The sequence below is a fragment of the Pholcus phalangioides genome, unplaced genomic scaffold (genome assembly GCF_987345545.1).
Source record: "Pholcus phalangioides strain wild (caught in Gottingen) unplaced genomic scaffold, Ppha-v1.0 ptg000013l_1, whole genome shotgun sequence".
NCBI lineage: Eukaryota > Metazoa > Arthropoda > Arachnida > Araneae > Pholcidae > Pholcus > Pholcus phalangioides.
The window spans coordinates 35,976,420-35,996,770 of NW_028301606.1; the positions used below are offsets into that span (position 1 = coordinate 35,976,420).

The window sequence follows — 20,351 nt, forward strand, 5'->3', positions numbered from 1 at the left end:
TTTGGGTGGGGGGAGGCGCGTAATAGTCACTGTAGCTGCCTTCCATATCAAACAGGATCCAACTGAACGATAAGCTATTTAAAAAAAAATTTCAGAGGTAGGCAAATGTCAAAAATAGTAAAAAGAACTATCAAACAGGCATGGTTCCCAGTTTCAACAATGACTTTTGAAAAATCTCATCAGACCACAACTCTATTAGCGCAGAAATTTTTTCCCTGATGAAACCATCCATAAAAGCCTGCATTCTTTTAAGGGGACTTAATACCGTTAACATGGTGAAAATACTCTAATAGAAATATCATTAAAAAATAGTATTTAACCATTGATTTATTTCAAATTTTCTACACAGATTCTTGATTGTCTGTGCTATCCTATAATGCTGGTTAAAAGTTTTACATATCTATAGTCTGTTTCAAGTTAACTTTGCAGTGAAGAGGAAGCTACGAGGGAACCTCATCGCTCGTTGCTATGGCAACAAAAGCCTCTTAACAAATATATCGATGCGCAGCCTTGGTAAGGTATGGACGATTTCTAGGGTACCACACCAAAATGTTGTGGTTTCTATAGATTTTTGGATAATGGTAAAAAATATTTTTTTCTAATTTAAAAATTTCAAACAAAGAAACATCGGTTCAAAACAATATTTTTTCATTATTTTTTCAAAATCATTAAAAAAATTGAAATATTCTGTATAAATGATCATCATAAAACTACGATTTATGGGAACTTTATTTTGCGGTGAAGGAATACACTCTCTACCTTTCTCTCCACTGCAAAGTTAACCTGAAACGGACTATAGGATACTTAATTTTTTGTAAATTCTCAAAAAATGCATTAAAAACAGCTTGTGCACATGATAAAATACCATGACAACAATGTAATTAAATGAAAATATTGATTCAAAATAAAGGAAATGGTTTAGTTTCTATTAAAACTTGAATTTTAAATTTAAATGTTGAAATTCAATTAAGATTAAGTCAATGTAATTTCAACCTTTTGCTTCATTTCATGAACTGAACAGTTTTCTTTATTTTAAATCAATATTTTAATCCGATTACATAGTTGTGATGGTATTTTTTCACGTGTGCAAGCTGTTTTTAATTAATTTTTTTTGAGAATTTTTTTGTAAATTCTCAAAAAAAATGCAAGTATCCTAGATATGTAAAACTTTTTACCAGCATTATAGGATAGCACATACAATCAAGAATCTGTGTAGAAAATTTGAAATAAATCAATGGTTAAATACTATTTTTTAATGATATTTCTATTAGAGCATAGTGTTTCACCATGTTAAGGGTATTAAGTCCCCTTAAGGCAGGGGTTATCAACCTGTACTCCACAGAGCAGTTGGGGCTCTGCAGCAGCTCCAGGACAATAAAATAAATCATTAAAATGGATAAATAAAAAAAGAAGCCTACACGCTCCACTATAGAAATTATAGACTAAAAAGTGTTCTGCGAGTCAAAAAAGATTGAGAACTGCTGTTTTAAGGAATGGTCATTCTTATTTTAGACTTATGATGACCACTATCCACAAAATATGTCTTTTGCAGATAAAGAGCCAAGTTCCTGCACCATAACTTACCGATCTAAAAACATCATCAAAATTGTCTTAAAGGAATTGATATAATTCAGCAGCATTTATCGTGTTAAATTCAAGTACGTCTTTATAACACTGGGAATGTTAGGAATATTGGAAAACTTCATCTAGTACCTCTGCCCATTCGCACAGACTTCCAATCAGGAGGGGCTCTTTGGTACCATTCCTGCACAGAAGGAATTATTGTAAAGCTAAAATGTAAACACTCTGCATAAATATTTAGTGTGAAATTTCTTACATTATAGCAGCTGCTGGAATTCTCAGATCATTCGTCCAATTGATAATCCAAATTTTTAAATTCCTTTCAAATGCATATCGACAGTATATATATATGCTGCCATTCATTCAAGAGAGTTCATCCAGTAATTTCAGTACTGGCACCACAAAAATAGGCGAACATAACCCATACATTAATTCACCTATAAATGGCAGTTTTACCTTTTACATTTTCGAGCAGCTAAATTCCAATTTGATTAAATGCTGTTCTGTCATTTACACTCTACATATTTGAAAGCAAAGCCAAGTGAAAAACAGTGGAACCTCAGTTTATATAAAAAATTTATTGAAATGAATCACGGCCGTATGTAAATTTAAGAAGAAAAATTAACTTATGCGATGTTCAAGCCTAAATCTCAGGGAAAGATATAGTTTCTATAGTTAGCTTTTTCAGTAGGATGTAAAAACTTATTGCTGGAATGGTCTTTGATACATCACGTATAAGCGATAAATTTTAGGCCAACGAAGAGCATGAGAGAAGTGAGCATTTCTTTGTTTCTGAAAATTCTGCAGAAGGGATTAGCTTCTAAAGCAGTAGTTCTTGGAGTGGTTTCAGAGGGCCTGTGAGCTTGGATGAGAAAACAAGTAAATTATTGTCCCTGCATTATTATATGCTGAAAATATTATTCTGTGAAGTTGTCTCTGGCCTTCATCTTATTTGCACAAAGGGTCTGCCGGACACAAAATGTTAAGAACCACTGTTCTAAAAAAATACATTTAGATTTTATGAATGACCACTTTTTCGAATTCCCCCCCCCCCCCAGCATGTTAACACCCAGTTCTATCTATGAAGATTTGACAACTAACACTCGTAATTACCCACAGAAACTTCAGATTATAATGCATTTGTCAGCTGATCGTAACAAAAAAAGTAACATGCCAACTATTGCCAGTCAATATAAACAGCAGCCAATTATCACTCAACTTATTTGTCCTTACTACACTCAAACCAGAATTGGTAGAAAAACTTGCCACCAGAACTGAAAATACAGACACACACACGATCATGAAACACATAGGTTAACTTGCCAATTTGGCCATCAAGAAGTTGAATAGGTGCAGGTTTTTTTTTCTTTTTGGGGAAATTTAATTTTTTTCCCTCAACATTGAGCTGTGCCACAGGGGCAATCGGAAGTATGAGAAAATGCCAGTTGTCTCCATGTAACCCTACACAGAACTTCAGAAACTGAAATAAAACAATTTCTTTTAGGTCGTAGTTTGGTCATGTATGAAAGACTAAATTGTAAGAAATGTTGTATACGTTATACTGTGTTAGGATCAAGAAGTTAAAGCAAGAAGCACGAGATCAGATGATGTTCGGATTTATGTGTTTGTGGCAGCCATGTTGCCTTAGTCGTGTTATGCATCTTGTGGCAGTAATGCTCAAAAGTTGACTCCAATAGTGTCTTCATGTTTGCCAGCAATGGTCAGTTGTTATTTCCTTCTGCAGAACTTGTAAACTGTCTAGAGACAGTAGTGATGAGAATGGATCTATCTTCCACTCTTTTTTTTGTAAATGCTAACTACTCTACATAGACATCTATATGGCTTCTTTCGGTATGATTGGATTCGGTATTTGTTGTTTATAATAAACTTTCCGCATACACCCATCCTTCGGGAATGCTTCGATATCTCTCTGAGATGGGAAGCGGGGCGTGTCCGGTCTTCAAAGGTATGATTGGAGAATTACTCTGAAAGGTTGACACAGTACTTCATCTGTAACAAACTGACGAAGATCGTATGCATGCAATATTAATTTCCCTGGTTGGTGCTTTGACTTACAGCATGCTAAAAAACTTAATATATATATATCTTTAGTGTTACTAGAATCATCAGTTACTGTACCATCACTGGCAAATATAAAAACACTTTATTGCAGTCAACCTTTGAACATTGTCACAAGATGCACAACACAACTAAGCAACATGGCCACCAAAACGTATAAATCTGAATAACTCACACTTCTTACAGGTTGCCAACATCCTGATCATAATAATGATATGACAGTATACATTCAATAGCTGCCTAATAGCTCTTGTTAAAAATGTGGGCCCATTTGTTAAGATGTCAATGACTGGGAGTAACACCCTTAGTACATGCCCATGAAAGACTGTTTCATCCTCTTGTTGTGTGTTAACACTAGAACGACACAAATTTTGAACTACCTCAAATGACAAATACAAAAAAAATCAACATAATTTTTTTTCTTTACCAAGAATCTTCTTGAAACAGAACCCATTCAGTCTCTTCGATGTATTTTTGCAATAAAGCCTTGTTCTTATACTAATTTTTTGGAATTTTGGGCAAAGGGGCTAGTTATGACAAAGACAACCCCTGTGTTTTTCTACTTAAAAGGTTTGAATGATTTTTTTAGCTCTTGCAATTCGTGGCTTCATTTTCACCTGGCAGTCCAAGGTTTGAAGTGTAATACGCTTGAGAAATTTGCAAAGATTTCATGTGTAGAATGGAAAAAGCAATGATTAGCAGTGTAATCCTGAGCAAATGTGAAATATATACGTAAGAGAGCTTTTTGATGCCAATCACAATTTGCGCTGAATGAAGTCGTTTTGTTTAAAACATCAATGATGCTCATTCGTAGAGTAATAAAATTTCTTGACTTCTGGCAGAAATTTCAATTTTGTGTGTGCATAGTACTCTATACTTAGATTTTCTCTGCTTATTAACTATAGAATTTTTTTTTTTTGCTCAGTGAAAAGCATGGTATGTGGTAAAATAATGACAAATCTTCCATGTTATCCAGCAGCCCCCCATGTGCGTCCCCTCAGCATCAAAGGTGGAGTTGACTGATCTAATGTATATATGAATTGACATCATCGTGTCCCCCAGCAATAATGAACGTGGCCCCACAGACTTCCAAGTGTATCTCCGCCTATGCAGCCCCCCTACTCTGGGATTTTTGATACCCCCCCCCCCATAGCGAGTTCAGCATGAAAAAAAAAACATGATAAGAATCGTTTCATCTTCCAGGCTGGAGCCGTCCATGGGTCAAATTGTAAGAAAATGGAAAGTCTACATTGTGTGACACTGTACCAGTGGATCCAATGGTGTGAAAGTTCAAAGATACATAACAAGATGAGAAGTCTTGAGATTTCAACAACTCGTGATAAACTGTTTGAGTGTAATCACATGTCAAAGGAGCTTTGTGATCAAAATGATTGCTTCTGTCGTTCTAGTGTTAATGCACGAGGTGATTTTCAAAGTGAAACCCTTGTGTCATTCTGAAAATACTCGAGCCTTCAATATATATATATATATATAAAGAAAACAATAACGTGAGAACTAAATCAACCTGCACTTTACCTTTGAAAAGAATTGCAGTTGGTATGGGGATGGTTGTGCAATGAATTATTTGAGTTTATAGTATTTCTCATGGGGAAAGTTTGATTTCGATATATGAAGGTTTTGGGTTATGAGCATATTCACAGAACGAATTATGCTCATTAAGTTGAGGGTTTTTCAATTATGGTAAAAAGTTGGGAGATCTGAGAACTTCTCAGCAGTTTGGGAGATGAAGGTGAAATTTAGGAGGCATCCCTTTAAGAAAGTGAGGTTCCACTGTATCATTTCATATACTGGAGGGAACTAGTTTTCCTTCAAGAGTACACAAATCTAAGCACATACAAAGCACAATCACACATGAAATGAATCTAAGATGGTTATCAAAAAAGCAAATATTATAATTTAAAATGAATGCTCAGTGGCAAAATACTCAAACATTGCATATACATTCATGTATATTATATATATTTAGAGGAAATCTAAGATTAAAAATATAACTATGTTTTTATCACAAAGACTTTCTAAAAGCTATAATTTACTTTTTTTTGGAACTTTTTTTCGTGAATGACTTGGAAAAAAGACTTTTAAGCAGTAAATGAATGACCACAAAATACATTATTCACATGAAAATACATAAAAGGATTTACATCAAACATGGAATGTGCACAATGTATATAATTTGAGGAGAGGGGAATAAGAGAAGGTGATGGAGTGTAGGGGGGGAGGTACCTAAAGCTATTCGTTCCCTTTACCTTCACAAATCATCTTTTTCATACGAGGTATAAAATTCTCCTCCAGTGATGCTAAAAAAACAAAACCAGGCCAAAGTCTTCCATGGATACCATGCTTAACAAGTTTCGATTAGTACAGTGGATGGATGTGTGTTTGTGGACATCTGGATGCCGACTGCGTTTGAAACTTTTTCCCCCACGCAGTGAAGTCAAAATGGCAACACGTACATCTACGGACGAATTCGCCTGACTATTTATTACATATACTATATTTCTCTCAAATCGCATTCATTCATTTCAATCATTCAAATTCTCGACAAGACCATTTTCATTCACTTATTCCCTTTCAAAGTAGCAGTTCGATTTCTTAAACTTGGATCTCGACTTTGTTTGGATGAGATTGACGAAGAATGGTTCCGCGAAACTCCAGCAGTTGACAGTCCTTCGGCTTTGCTCTGACTTCTACGGATTGTGGCATCGGAAACTGGAAAAAGACCTGGATAAAAAAGGATAATAATCTGTCATCTAATGATAAGAGTAAAAATATTGTGTTCTCTGGTGAAGTTATAAATCAGTCTTAATCAATCCACTGGAATTAATTTGAACTAATCAGTTTGGGTGCATTCGTGATTAAGATTGTTTTCATAGTTGTCAAAATCTATCTGTCCTGGTATTGATGTACAGTTAAACCGCTCTCAATAGTCACCTCTGTTTTACAGCCAAATAAAAATTTCCAGGCAAAAAGCTTATTTAAATAATGTATCTCAAACCCCTGCTTAACGATTACCCCTCACAGACACCACTTTCATCATTTGTTCCATTGAGCTAAAACCTTATACAGACACCAATAGTTGCAATTTTAATTCAAATTATGCTAACTAGATGGCAGCAAAATCAATCCACCTTTTGGCTAATTTTGAATGAAATTTTTGATTGGAGTTAGTTAATGTTTGGCAGTTCTGATGCTAGTTTAGAATCTGAAATCATGTGTTGCAGGTTGCGTTAGTATATTTCACACATGATTACATACTGTTTAATATGGCCCCAGTTCTAGTAATCCTCACTCTCGATCACAAAGAGAAAAAAATTGATGTCATCAAATTCAGTGATTTAAGATGATTTTGGCAGAAGATTATGCTCCTATAGAAGATGATGTGAGAATAGATCATACTACCGAAATATCCAACTTCGTTAAGAAATTAACACTGTCAAAGTCATGTGAAGATGACAATATGAAATAAGTGGGGTATAAAGAGCAAGAAACCAGTGTCAAAACTATTCAGACATTTTTAAAGTACTAGACAGATGAAATACATTTTCCTGTAAACACGATGACAGAAAGGCATCGGTTTTGGCCTTGCAGCTAAAATACATTTTGACGGAGTCTAAATACTCAGCAAAATCCACCAAACATAGATTGGTCAGTTTTTCTAAAGTAAGTAAATTTGGTATGAAAACTTCAATAAGTTTGTAATATAATCTGTAATATTAATTGTGCATCTATGCAATAATTATGCACTTTCATGACTGAACCCATCTTCTATTGTCAGAACTTCATTCATTTTCAAGACCATTCAAGACCAATTAAGAACCATTTCAGTTATTTGTAGAGATACTGATTTTTGGAAATATTTCATCTATGCCCCTACCAGGACTTGAACCCCTGGGTTCTTTGAATGCCGGTTGAGTGCTCTACCAACTAAGCTATAGTGACAGATAGCATATTTAACCAATGCAGCACACATATATATGCTGAATGGTACCGTGCATGGTCAGTGACGGCAATCAGCTATAGCTTGTAAATGACATCAAGCCACCAGATAGCGACAAATATTTAGAGAAAGATGTACTCTACACTTGTTAATACAAAATATACAGAAAAACTGGTAGCCTGTCCTTCAAATAAAAGATCAGCTCAAGCAGAATGACTTTTGAAAAAAAAAAACTGTTGGGGAGATTGCAGAGGGTGACAGCATTTTAATTGATCAACAAACTAGGCACTTATTATGTATGCCAATAAATTGTTCGCAAAAAAACAGACATGGGAAAAAATAGATCAGCACCGGCAAAAGAAACACCAAAACCTCTCATCATTCTAGATACTCTGTCAATTTTTGATTTATCAATGTTACTCATAAACTCTGTTTCAACTCATTGACCTGTTATCCTAGACCTTGGGGGAACAAAAACGCTGGTTGACAAAGAGCTTAGTAAGAGATAAAAGCCTGCAAAAGGTTTACAAAAAAGAAACATCAATCCACACAAACACAACAATTAAACCAGTGGCCAGCAAGTGATGAGTAACTCATATACTTGGCCTGCAGGCTCAAAAAAAAAGTTTACACATCTCTGCAATATGTTGATTTTTTTCTTTTGCAAAATTTCAGCAAAGGATTTTTCTAGCAGAACACAAAATTTCTCATTTTGCTTGAGGCGAAGATTATTGAACGTCTTTACGATCATGAATCATGCACATAGCTGTATCAGTTTTATATGCATTAAACTGGTTCTGGTTTTTTGCTAATCTTTTTGCTAACACTGCAAGGAATTATTAAATCCCCGGTCACTTGGTAAAGTGTTTTACCGAAAAAGTGTTTACCAAAAATACCACCAAATTTTCCATCAACCTTAAAAGTCAGCAGATACAAAGTACAACATACATTAATTTTAATATCTAGTTCTGTGCTCCATGGGCAGCATACATCAATTCATAATATCTGTTTAAAAAAATTGATTTAATACTAATGTCAATAATTACCATCTGCTTTACTCCTCGACCTGCGTAGGTTGCTGTCATTTGAAGGTGGATTGGATAGCCTGGCTGCTCTCATGGCTCGACCTCGTTTGTCTATCACTAGCTTGTCAGGGCGGACAAATATACCAAAACGTGGTTTACACTGGAAGTACCTGATTTCATTAACAGACCCGTCATTCTTACCTGTAAACAAAATAAAAGAACGAATTGTTCCTAAAACTCACTTTCCAAATGCACATGGGACCTGTGCATTTATACTAAAAAAAACAATAAATTGAATAAGTAATCATTATTTTAATTATATAATTGCCACTTGATTTTATGAACATATTTTTATGAATTTGTTCTCTGGTCCCAAACAATATGAAAAGTACAGATAGATAATTATTTTTTCTCTGCCAACAAATGACACATCAAATCAACAGACTTTCTGGATGTTATGCCGAGGTGAACTTGGGGAAAAATTTCTATTATCTCAACTGGGAATTGAGCCAAAAACTTGCCCGGTGTGCAAGAGGTCCTGGGTTCAATTCTCTGTAGAAACAACAGAACTTATTTTCCTAAGTACACCTTGGCATAACATAAAGTCTGTTGATTAGAAATATGAGAAGTCTTCGAACGTCTCTACCATTTGAAATTTTACAAACAAATCGTTAGAGTCTATTTGAGTTCATAAAAAAGAGCCAACTGCACTGTACTGATTTTTTGAATAACGTCATAGTATCAAGCAAAGAGTCTAAAACCTCTATACCTATCAACCAGACTGATCAATCTTTTAGTTTTCATATTATTATCTGATAAACAAGGAAATTCAGACGATTTTGCTCATTAACACATTGTATAGGCCTAGGTTGTTTGAAAAGTGTTTCAATGAAATAAGAAGAGTGATAGTACCCATCAAGAGACAAACTATACTTATAATGGAATCTAGGACCACATTCCACTCAAAGTGGCAGATAAGTGTAAAGTTACATGTTCGAGTTTTTCAGTAATGAAAAAAAAAATTGGGGTAGGCTATGTCGTAGACACTGCAGCAAGTTTTGATGTGAATACGTCTTTGTGCCTTGGATCATGTGGTAGGTATTGACATCATGAAATCACTATCATCAGATTTGTCTTTGGAATATCTAACAGACGATACCATTGTCTTTTATTTGTGTTGCAAACTCTCAAGATGTAGTGTTAAGCAATTTCGTTACGAAAGCGGGCCGTGAGCCTGGTGCTCAGACCAAGAGAGGTATTGAAACAAGAATTACATCATTGTATTTGTCTTTAAAATGCCTATCAGACACCACCATTGGCTTCTATTTGGGTTGCAAACCTCTTGAGATATAGTGTAAAACAATTTTGTTACGAAAGTAGGCCACAGGGTCAGGGATCCAGAAAAGAAGAGTGGTATCATTGGATTTGTATTAACTAAATTTACCAGCAGACATTAAAAACACTGATATATTCTGAATACTTTCTGAGATATGAGCATTTAAAGGATTTCATTCAGCAACTTTTTGCTAATACACCCAGTACTATCAGATGATTTAAAAGACGTTTTTATGTCAAAAAAATATATAATTAATGAAAATGTAAGTAGTACACAATCCCATTCAAAATCGGAAAAACTGAAAGCAGATGTCCAAAGTGGAGTCGAGGGGTGCCGTTGCACAGTTTACAACAACAAATGAAAGGCAGGTGCGTGAATCCTCACATATATTCCTGGTGTGTTTGTCTTGTCTGTTGCGACAGTGATTCAAAACCTTCCACAGAATCCACTGTGTGTCTTGTTCACTAACAATTTCATGTGGCACCACAAGAAAATCCAGTGAATTTAGGTACAGTGAGCAGGATAACTAAGCCACAAGTCTACCACAGACAATCCATTATCTATGAGGTCACAATGTTAAAGTGTACTGAGTTTCCATAATGCACAAACCACATACAGTTGCGTTAAAAAAAAATTAGGAAATCAGTTTTTTTCCCTTTGAAATGGAACGCAAATCATATCATGCAGATATCAGAATGGTGTTGTATGAACCTATAAAATTTAATCTATCTACATAACTATTACTACTGATTAAATTTTATAGGAAAAGAAAGGATATATAATAAGCTGCTCCCCAAAACAAATTCATTCGAAGCTAAAAAAAAAGACAGGGCGAATTTTTCTTGTTTCTGCAACTGTTTTGAAATTTATTTTAATTCAATTTTTTTTCGCTCACAATTTTAAAAGTGAGGAAAATGCCTCATAAAAGAAAAATGTCTCTGGAAACAAAAGAACAGATTATGAAACTTATCCAAGATGGACAAAGCTACAATGCTATTTCTAAAATTTTGTGTTTCAAAATTGACAATATGGAATGGTTTGGAAGCGGTTCCAAGTGCGGGTAAAGGTGAGTAAACAGAAAGTTCAGTTCTGGTCGACCAAGAAAAACGTGCTCTACAATTGACTGCTTGATAACACAACATTTGGTAAAGAAGAGTATTCCACTGCACTCTTCAGAGGAAGAGTACAATCAAGTGACATCTTTATGAAGCTCGTCTTTTTTGGTCAAAGACCCACACAGAAACCGCTGATTTCTGTTAAGAATAAAAAGGCACGACTTGTGATTTCGCTCAGAAGCACAAATAGGTAAAGATTCTTTACAGCCACTTCTTAGCCACTGTGGTGGTCGAGTGGTTATAGTGACGGACTCGCGATGCGAGGATCCGGGTTCGAACCCCACAGTGGTGGTCGGCTGAAGTTGGTTTTCTGTGGTTTCCAACTTCAAGGCGCAAATGCGAGCCGATCTCCCCGTTAAAAAGTCTCGCCACAGAGAGCAACAGTCCTACAACGATAAATCATTCAATCATAACACTTCACTCATAGTTAGAAAAAAACTGGTGGCAGATGGCAGCACGACACATAACAAGCATTACACAGGAACAAACTTCACGTCAGGTTTCACTACACGTACACACACATTCCCGCATGTACCGATTCGTTGGGGGGTTCCGCGGGGGGTTGTGGGCGGGGTGCATGTGTGGTGTAGTAGTAGTAGGTAGGGCTCGTAGGTAGGGTAAAAAAGGGCTCGGGGATCCATGGTGTTCTTAGGTCAGCCACCTCGTTGGGCAATTTGCCTGTTGTGGCGTTGTATTTGCATTTGTATTTGTATAAGATGAGTCCAAGTTCCAAATGTTTGAATCGAGTGAACAACAATATATTAGACAGCCAGTAAACCAGAAATTCAATAGGAGATATCAGCTTCCCACAGTTAAACATAGTGGTGGTAACGTAACGGTGTGGGCTGCTTCGGATCATCCAATGCTGGTCCTTTAATGTGAATAGCAAGCATCATGTGACCCACAAACAGTATATTCACATTCCACAGGCCCATATGTTACCCTACAGTACAACTCAAATAACTTGAGGATGGATTTTTCATCAAGGCAATGACCACAAGCACACAGCCAAGTCTGTGAAGTCTAGGTTTACTGTAGAAAAAAATGAGAGTTCTAAAATGATCATCACAGTCACCTGATTTAAATTCAATAGAGAATCTATGGTAGGTGCTTAAACATTGCTGCAAAGCTACAAAATTTGCTAATCTGGAAGCAAAATTTTAGTTTTTGCGGAAAGAATGGGAAAAAAATACCTACTAAAACTTTAACTGATTAGGTGGACTGAATTCCCCTGCAGATACAGTGCAGTAATTAAAGCCATGGGTACCCTACCAAATAATATTCAAAGTGGAAAGTATGTTATTTACTATGCTTATTTTTGATAGTTTAATAGTTTTTGTTAATCGTCCAATTTTTTTAATCTCATACGTTTCAGTATATTTGTAATAAACAAAGTGCATGATTCGATTATGAAATTATTTTCTCTCTTTATCTCAGATATGTATTTTACTAGTAGGTAAGAATCGAATCTACATGTGTTATATACTGATTTAACCCATGCATTAAATATTTAAACAAAAATAAGGTTGTCTGACATTTTTTGAATGGAACTGTATCCCTCTGTGTGGTGAATGTTCAAAGCGACCATTGTGCTTGTTGGGCATGTCTCAAAATTACTTTTTTCTGTGAAACTCTGAGTAGAATGCCACCCTAGGTTCCATCATGAATACTGTCTCCCGCACTTATTTCATTAAAAAGTGTATGGAACACCATTTACATAATTCATACAGCATTTAAAAAAAACCTGCATGTGAGTAAACTAAAATATAGAGTACAAAAACCTTTTACTGTGTGTTTTACCTGTAGGAGTATCAAGTTCGATTCCCACCCATAAACCGGGAGCAAAGTCTGTTGGACCGGCAAAGGCTATCACTCCAGTTTTATTGTATGGGCTGATCATGACACTTTCACCAGTAACAAGCCAACTTGGAATCTCATAGTTATGTGGCTCTGTTCGACTTCCCATAGAGCTATGACTTGTGCTGTCATCATGATCTAAAAATTCAAGAAGGAAACATGAAATGAAATATGGCATCTGCCTGTTTCGAATAAATAAAACACATTGCAAATGTAAAATAAAAGTTATCACACCATCATGGGAAAATTAAGTACGTATAAGCACATGCTGTTTGGAAAAGAATTTATTTACACACATTACAACATGGAAGAAACAACGCCTGAAACACAACAACACAGCCTGGACGCCATGCTTGTTTCTTCTCAACTCAACACTCTCAAACTCTCTCTTCTCGAGAGAGGATCTCGGGCACCTTCTAAATTTATGGGGGTGGTTGGCCCTGACCATTATAAGTATGTGTAATTGGGCTATTAAGTTTTGGATGAAATGAAAACCCACTCATTAACCTGGCAGCAAACATGTTGAAATTCAAACCCAAGGAAATGTGCAACATCTATAAAACCCCAATGTTTATATGGGGAAAATAAATTTGTTTTATTCATTCTGAAGGCACAGCTACTCAAACTTATCATAAACTTTCTTTATTCAAAATGGGTTTTTTTTAAACTCTTTTCACTGGCTTAGCAACCTTGTAACTCTACGGCAGACCACTACTACTACTTAATCGTACATGCACATGATACATGTTGGAACATGTTGTGTGAGTGTATGTACGAAGGTTATCCGGAGGGTAATTACCAACTGCGTATTCTCGCCGAGCAGGTCGCACGATCATCATGGTCGTCCAGTATCCCCAAACTATTCTCTCTAGTTTTCTGTGAGTATTGGTCACAAAAGTTTATTTTTGTGGATTTTGAGTGAATTTAAAATGAACTGTCTGATTAAAAATCCTGTGAACTGTGAAGTGCAGGGAGTTATTCGATTGCCATTGACTTCACCCAGCAAAGCATCTGTAATGAGTGATGGGCGTTCGATGCACATTAGTTTGCACTTCGTTAAACATTACATACCACCTCCTCACATTTCTTTCATTCATTATTGTATCGCAGTACACTCCTTTTAATTGAAGATGAATTTCTACAGGATTCACTTTCTGAGCATCCAAGAATCGAATAACTTCCTGCACTTCACAGTCAGCAGGATTTTTAATCAGAAAGTTCATTTTAATTTATCACAAAATCCGCAGAAATAAACTTTGGCAACCAATACTCACAGAAAACTGAAGAGAATATTTGGGGATACTGAATGACCTTGAATGGCGAAGATAACGAGAATATGCAATCAGTCTTACTTTCTGGATGGCCTATGTATATGCATGGCCCTAACGTATTTATGATGTTCGAGCTGTGCTACATTCACATTCTTGTTGGTGCTGCCTTCTATATTTTGAAATAAAGATGGAAAATGCTTGAATTTCCATGTTCTCTGTGACAGACCAAATTTCTTTGTCAGAACTTCTAATGATGGTCAAAAGAACCAGCATAACTGGTTCTGAAGCAAAATTTTGAGACACGTTAAAAATCATATGAAACAAGTATTAAGGCTTACTATATACTGATTCATTTTCCTCATCAGAAAAAATTATCACCAAAATCACAAATGTTTTCAATGGCGCTGCAAACAACCACCTCCTTGAACACAGCTATTGAAGGAATGAAGATGTTCTTACAGGTTAAGAGGACGAATCCACTTTACACAGAGTTAGGCCTGTTTGACCTCACACACCCACAGCTGGGTGAGAAAAAAAGGCAAACATTTGTTTTCAGTTTTGTGAATGTTAGTTGTTCTTCATATAACCTTTTGAAGTGAACTTTTGCACGCTACTGTTAAAAGTTAGAACGGATGTAATGTAAATATCTGTGAAAATAATTAAAGCGAATCAGCCAAAACACTACAGCTAAATATGCAAAACCAGTTCAAAAATACACACCCAAATCTTCTGTTGAGCTTCTGTTAGCAGAAATATCTCCATTTGTGCCTGAAGAATCACTCAACTCTTCAGATTTATCTATGGCATTATTATGAAACTGCCTGATGGAATTCGTTTTCTTGCTTCGAGAAACCTGGGCAGAAGGGTAGGATGCTCTATGACAAGGAGCTACTTGTTGTGTTGGCTTTTTGCGCCTCTTCACAACTCTAATCTTAGGTTCAGAATCCACAGCCTGAATAAAAAGAATTTGAAAAAGAAAAAGAGTTAAAAAACAGTTTTGGAGTTCCATGTTTATATTCAATCTTGAATATTTACCAGGAAAAGATAAAATGAAATCGAAATTATGGTAATTTTGCCTGAAAGTTTATGAGTGAAAAACAGTCTAACCTCTTCTTTTGGCTTGGCTGCAATTTCAGTTCCTTCTTCAAGAATACTATCACTAACACACAGGTTTTCATCAGATCGCATAAGAAGATCTTGACGCTCATTTCTGACCTGTAACAGACCAGGGGCGGAGTCAGACACATTCTGCTGAAACCTCATGTCAACTAGTGTATGAGACTCAGCATCTTCCATTGATAGCACACTGTCCCTTGAGGAAATGCTTTGGTTTCTTTCTAGAGCGTCAGTACTTCCACTGCAAACATCCTCTGTCACTTTTTGGCCATCCTCTTCAGGAATATCAGGCACATCTTTCTGCTCGAGGCTGAGATCTGCAACAGCAGTGTCTTCTTCACTTCCGGTTAATTCGGGACTGTAGTCTTTTGTTGGGGTAGAAGTCGTTATGTTTGAGGTCAACTCGAAAATCTCTGAACAGGCTGAGCTGTTCAAAGCTACATCATCTATCTCTGCGGAGTTTACGCTGCTTTGCATATCGGATGTTCCAGCAGTGTTCAACGAACTTGTGCTGAAAAGAGTAAAAAAGTAAAATATCTGAAACAAGAAAAACACTGCAAGGCTAATCAAATGATAAAAGATAATTGAAAATGTATGCATATTCTTGATTTTATGGGAAAAATAAATAGGTTATATTGTACAGTCAGACTTTCATATACAGATAGGAGGACGAACCAGTTAAATAGATGATTTTTTATAGCTCTGTTCAGATTCAATGGAAAATTGGATAAAACTGCTTATTGAATGTTTGTTTTCAGTATAAACTGTGAAGTCCAGTGTCTTTGCAAAGCGGCCAGTGTCCGAAGTCAAGGAAATGTGTAAAAAAAATTAGTCATTTCGCCAGAAGGCTAGACTTATGGTAGTAGATTGCAACATGTATATTTATAACCTCTATCACATGGCACATAAATAAATTGATAGCAAATAAATAATTTTTACTGAAAAAATGACAAACTTTTATTCAATAACCTATTTTTAATGTGTGAATTTAAAATACAGTCAAGCTTGCTTATAATGAATGTTTTATGTGGAAATTCCTAATATCTGTAAAGTTTTTCCATGTCCCAAGAATTTCCAACAGAAATTCAGTGTTATTATCTGTGTTATTCTGATTGCTTATAATGAACACCGGTTTCAGCAAAATCCATTCCATGAATTGTCTCAATTTTTTTTTTTGATCCTATGTAAATCTCTTTATCGGTAAATTTTACCTTCCTACAATATGCAGCTACAACTGACAATGCCTTTTTTTCCTGGAAGGCATTTTATTAGGCTTTTTTCAGTACTATATAATCCCCTAGTTTCACTTTTTTCTGTTTTGTCAAGCCTCCAGAAAACCTTATCAGAAAAAAATGGTTTTTATTCTTAACAATAAAACCACTGAAACACCTTGCATCTGTGTCACTCGATTTGGATGCTAATTGTGGAGATGTTATCGTGTGTGAGTATATTTTCGAGAATATCCAAGGGCAAAACGTTATCCATTGCTTAAAAAATTTAAGGGGTAAGTCTTAAGAAACAAACAATTTTGCTTTTCATAGACAACTGCACATCTCACAACGCTAAGCTTATTTTGAAATCAGTCACTATTCATTGTATGCTGCATGACTGTATGAGTAAATGGCCTTTAAATTAAGGCGTAATAAAGAACCTTAAAGAAGAAGTATACACCGAAAAGTTTTTGTGTGGGAAGAGAAGCAGCTATATAATTGGTGTATGACAAGCTGGTCTCATGCTAGCTAATGCTTGGAATGATATTTTGAAATTAACTATTCAGAATTGTTGGAGACATCTGAGTTATGGACAAAATATTCACAGGAATGGTGGAAATCAATCAAATGTTCAGAGTTCTACACTTCATGAAAATGATGATAATGAAACTTAGAATCACCTGAACCCAAAAGTGATTGCTGCTGAACTTAACTTCCAAGATTATGCAAATGCTAAAGAGGATATGCTGGTGGAAACCCAGGTTGCAGACATTACGGATGAAATTCAAAATAAAAATGATACAATATTACGTGGTGAAGAAGATGAGGCTGTTGCCTGACTAAAAAATATTCCAAACTGAGCAGCCATTCTGAGTTTGGAAAACCTAAGAAATTATTTTGTGTACTAAGGTATATATTTTCAAGCATTAGATGAAATGGAAAAACATTTAACGTCCACGATCATATCCAGTAAAAAACTAAGAACATTTGTGTTGAGATATTTACTGTGTGTAATGTTTTCTTCACTGTTTACCTCATCTGTAACTCAAGTGTGGCGGCACTGATGTAGCAGCGAGAGAAAGTAGGTCATGTATGTTTTCCTGCCAATATATATAGAGTAGCTTGTTAGTCGATAGACATGATGGTTGTATTGTGTTTTTCATGTGATTACATTAATCTCTTTATAATAAAGTAGTTATTTCGTAATTGAATTGATGAGCAGTTCATACTTTGAAACGACATCTCTGCTAAATTCCCAACAGTTTGACATATTTTTGTTGATGACATATCGTTAACACGTATGATTTTAACTTTTTGTTAAATATTTCATTTTAATCTTTATTTTAAGAATACTCAGATGATCAAAAAATGAGTTTTGTGCATGGAAATATGGTTCACTTTGCTTTATATGTATTATTTTTCAATGCCTTATAGATATAATGAATAGTTTTGCAATTTTTTGTTACTTTGTTATAAACAGGTTCGATAGGAAAATAATATTGAATGTATATTATATTTACAGAACAAATAAAAATATAAATACAAGGCCACAACAGGCAAAATGCCCAATAAGGTGGCTAAAAAAAGATGCTCGTAACATACATGGATATCATATTTCTACAATACAGAAACCCAATTAAAAATGCAATTACAAGAACTAGAAACAATATACACCCAAAGCCTTAGTCACATCATAGAAACAAAGGAGGTTAGTTACACATGATTTCCCCTTCCTGAACCCATGCTGATTATCTCACAATACATTATTCTCATCTATCCACTTTACCAATTGCCTTTTGATAATAATTTCCAAAATTTGAGAGGGAGCTCATCAAATACAATAGAGAAATGAGAATAAAAATTTAATTTTGAAAAGAGATTTATCTCTAACAAAACAAAAGAAATACCTTAAATTAGCATTCTCTTGCATTTTGTCCTCCTCTGTACATTCTTTATCAGGTGTGTCATCAACGCTTACACTCCCGAGAGATGCAGTATCCTCCATTGACAGTGGTGTTGCCGACAGGCCTTGAGATCCATAGCCACTAGACACCACACTAGGTGTACCAGCTTTGGTCTAAAGAAGTAAGAAAATTGATATTCCTTCTCAGAAACATAGTGCACTTTTACACTAGAATTTTATTGCATATAAACTGTGGGTTAGATTTAGCATATTAGCATCTGCTATTTAATTAGCATATTGCTATCTAATATTAGCATATTGCTATCTAATATTAGCATATTGCTATCTAATATTAGCATATTGCTATCTAATATTAGCATATTGCTATCTAATATTAGCATATTGCTATCTAATATTAGCATATTGCTATCTAATATTAGCATATTGCTATCTAATATTAGCATATTGCTATCTAATATTAGCATATTGCTATCTAATATTAGCATATTAGATAGCATATTATCTCTCTTCTCTCTGTAGCTTTTTTTCTTGAGGTTTGAATAGAAATATTAAAATAATAATTTGTAAAAAACATTTTTTTTAAATATATAGATATCCAAAAAAGGTGAGAAAAGAATCAAAATATTTTGTACAAAAATGTGTCCAATAATTTCTTTCATTCGGCTAAGATTTAATTATCTCTCAGTGGAAGAAATTTGCATATGCTGACCACACAGTATTTTTTTTTTAAATTCATGAAATTAGAATTCAATTACATTACACACGGAAAACTGGATGTGTAAAGAAATTATTGATGTTTAGGAAAGGAAAATTCATCTCACATTGTATTAACAAAGGAGAGGACGACTTTCTCTACATATGCATCACCATCTGGTGGCCTTGATGTCATTTATGAGCTATAAGTGGAATGTTGCTGCTGTCTATCACACAGAGCCATTCAGCATAGAATATTCCCTTCTTGGAGCATATATGTATCTGTTTTCATAGCTTAGGAGTAGAGTACTTGTCTGGCATACAAGAGACAAGGGTTTGAGTCTCTGTGAGGGCAGAGATGAATTTTCTTTTCCTAAACATTAATATCTCTTCATGCAGCCAATTTTCTATATATATTGTATTAACAAAGGAGAGGACGTCTTTCTTTACATTTGCAGATTACATGCACAAAATTTAAAAGGAAAAAACATGAATGAATTCAGAACATTCAATAAGTCAAGTAATCCATGTGTCGCTTTGAAAAATTTGATAATATAGTTTTTGAATTTAACTCCATAGACCATTCATGGTTTTTCTTTGATGCCTCTTAGTAAGCATTACTTTCCTCATGCTATATGAACAATTGAAATAACACACACAGTCAAACTTTGATTTTCAAAAAAAAAGTTATATAAATTCCAACCGAAATTTTCAATCGCATGAACTACCTGAAGATCAACTAAGCTCTCAAAAGTGTTCGAATTGTGAAGTTTCTGCTCTTCCTTTTCATTATTCTGAGTTTCTGTAACGCATTCAGATTTTGATTCTGTTCCCTTATGTGACATGAATTCACAAAATTCTTCCGCTTCCTGAGCTTTAAGCTGTACCGGAGCAGATCTTTGGTTTTTTTCATATTCTTCCTCTGCAAACTACGTTTAAAACACGAGAATATCAGTTTGCATGTTTCGGTCATACATCAAAATATTAAAATCATTAAAACATTAAACATAATAATACGAACATTTTTAAAAATCTCGACCTACTGTTACCTAATATATATTCAATCACTACACACACACATATATATATATATATATATATATAACACTGGACAAAAATGAAATTGCATCTGACATGAGAATATATGATTCTGAATGGTTTCGACCTGTTGAACATGGACATCAA

General features: G+C 35.0%; 1 protein-coding gene across 3 annotated transcripts in view; it reads right to left on the reverse strand.

Moving 5' to 3' along the window:
* Positions 1 to 364: 364 nt before the first annotated feature.
* LOC149079002 (kinesin-like protein KIF13A) overlaps positions 365 to 20,351 on the reverse strand; it is a 144,217-nt gene continuing 124,230 nt past the window's right edge. For all 3 annotated transcript variants that reach the window (XM_089241253.1, XM_089241254.1, XM_089241252.1), the window contains 7 exons: positions 19,895 to 20,095; positions 18,457 to 18,626; positions 15,330 to 15,849; positions 14,943 to 15,174; positions 12,895 to 13,089; positions 8,665 to 8,844; positions 365 to 6,402 (listed from right to left, as the gene is read on the reverse strand). In XM_089241253.1, coding sequence (XP_089097379.1) covers positions 6,239 to 6,402; positions 8,665 to 8,844; positions 12,895 to 13,089; positions 14,943 to 15,174; positions 15,330 to 15,849; positions 18,457 to 18,626; positions 19,895 to 20,095 — 1,662 coding nt within the window. In that variant the 3' untranslated portion in view covers positions 365 to 6,238. The remainder of the gene's footprint in view (positions 6,403 to 8,664; positions 8,845 to 12,894; positions 13,090 to 14,942; positions 15,175 to 15,329; positions 15,850 to 18,456; positions 18,627 to 19,894; positions 20,096 to 20,351) is intronic.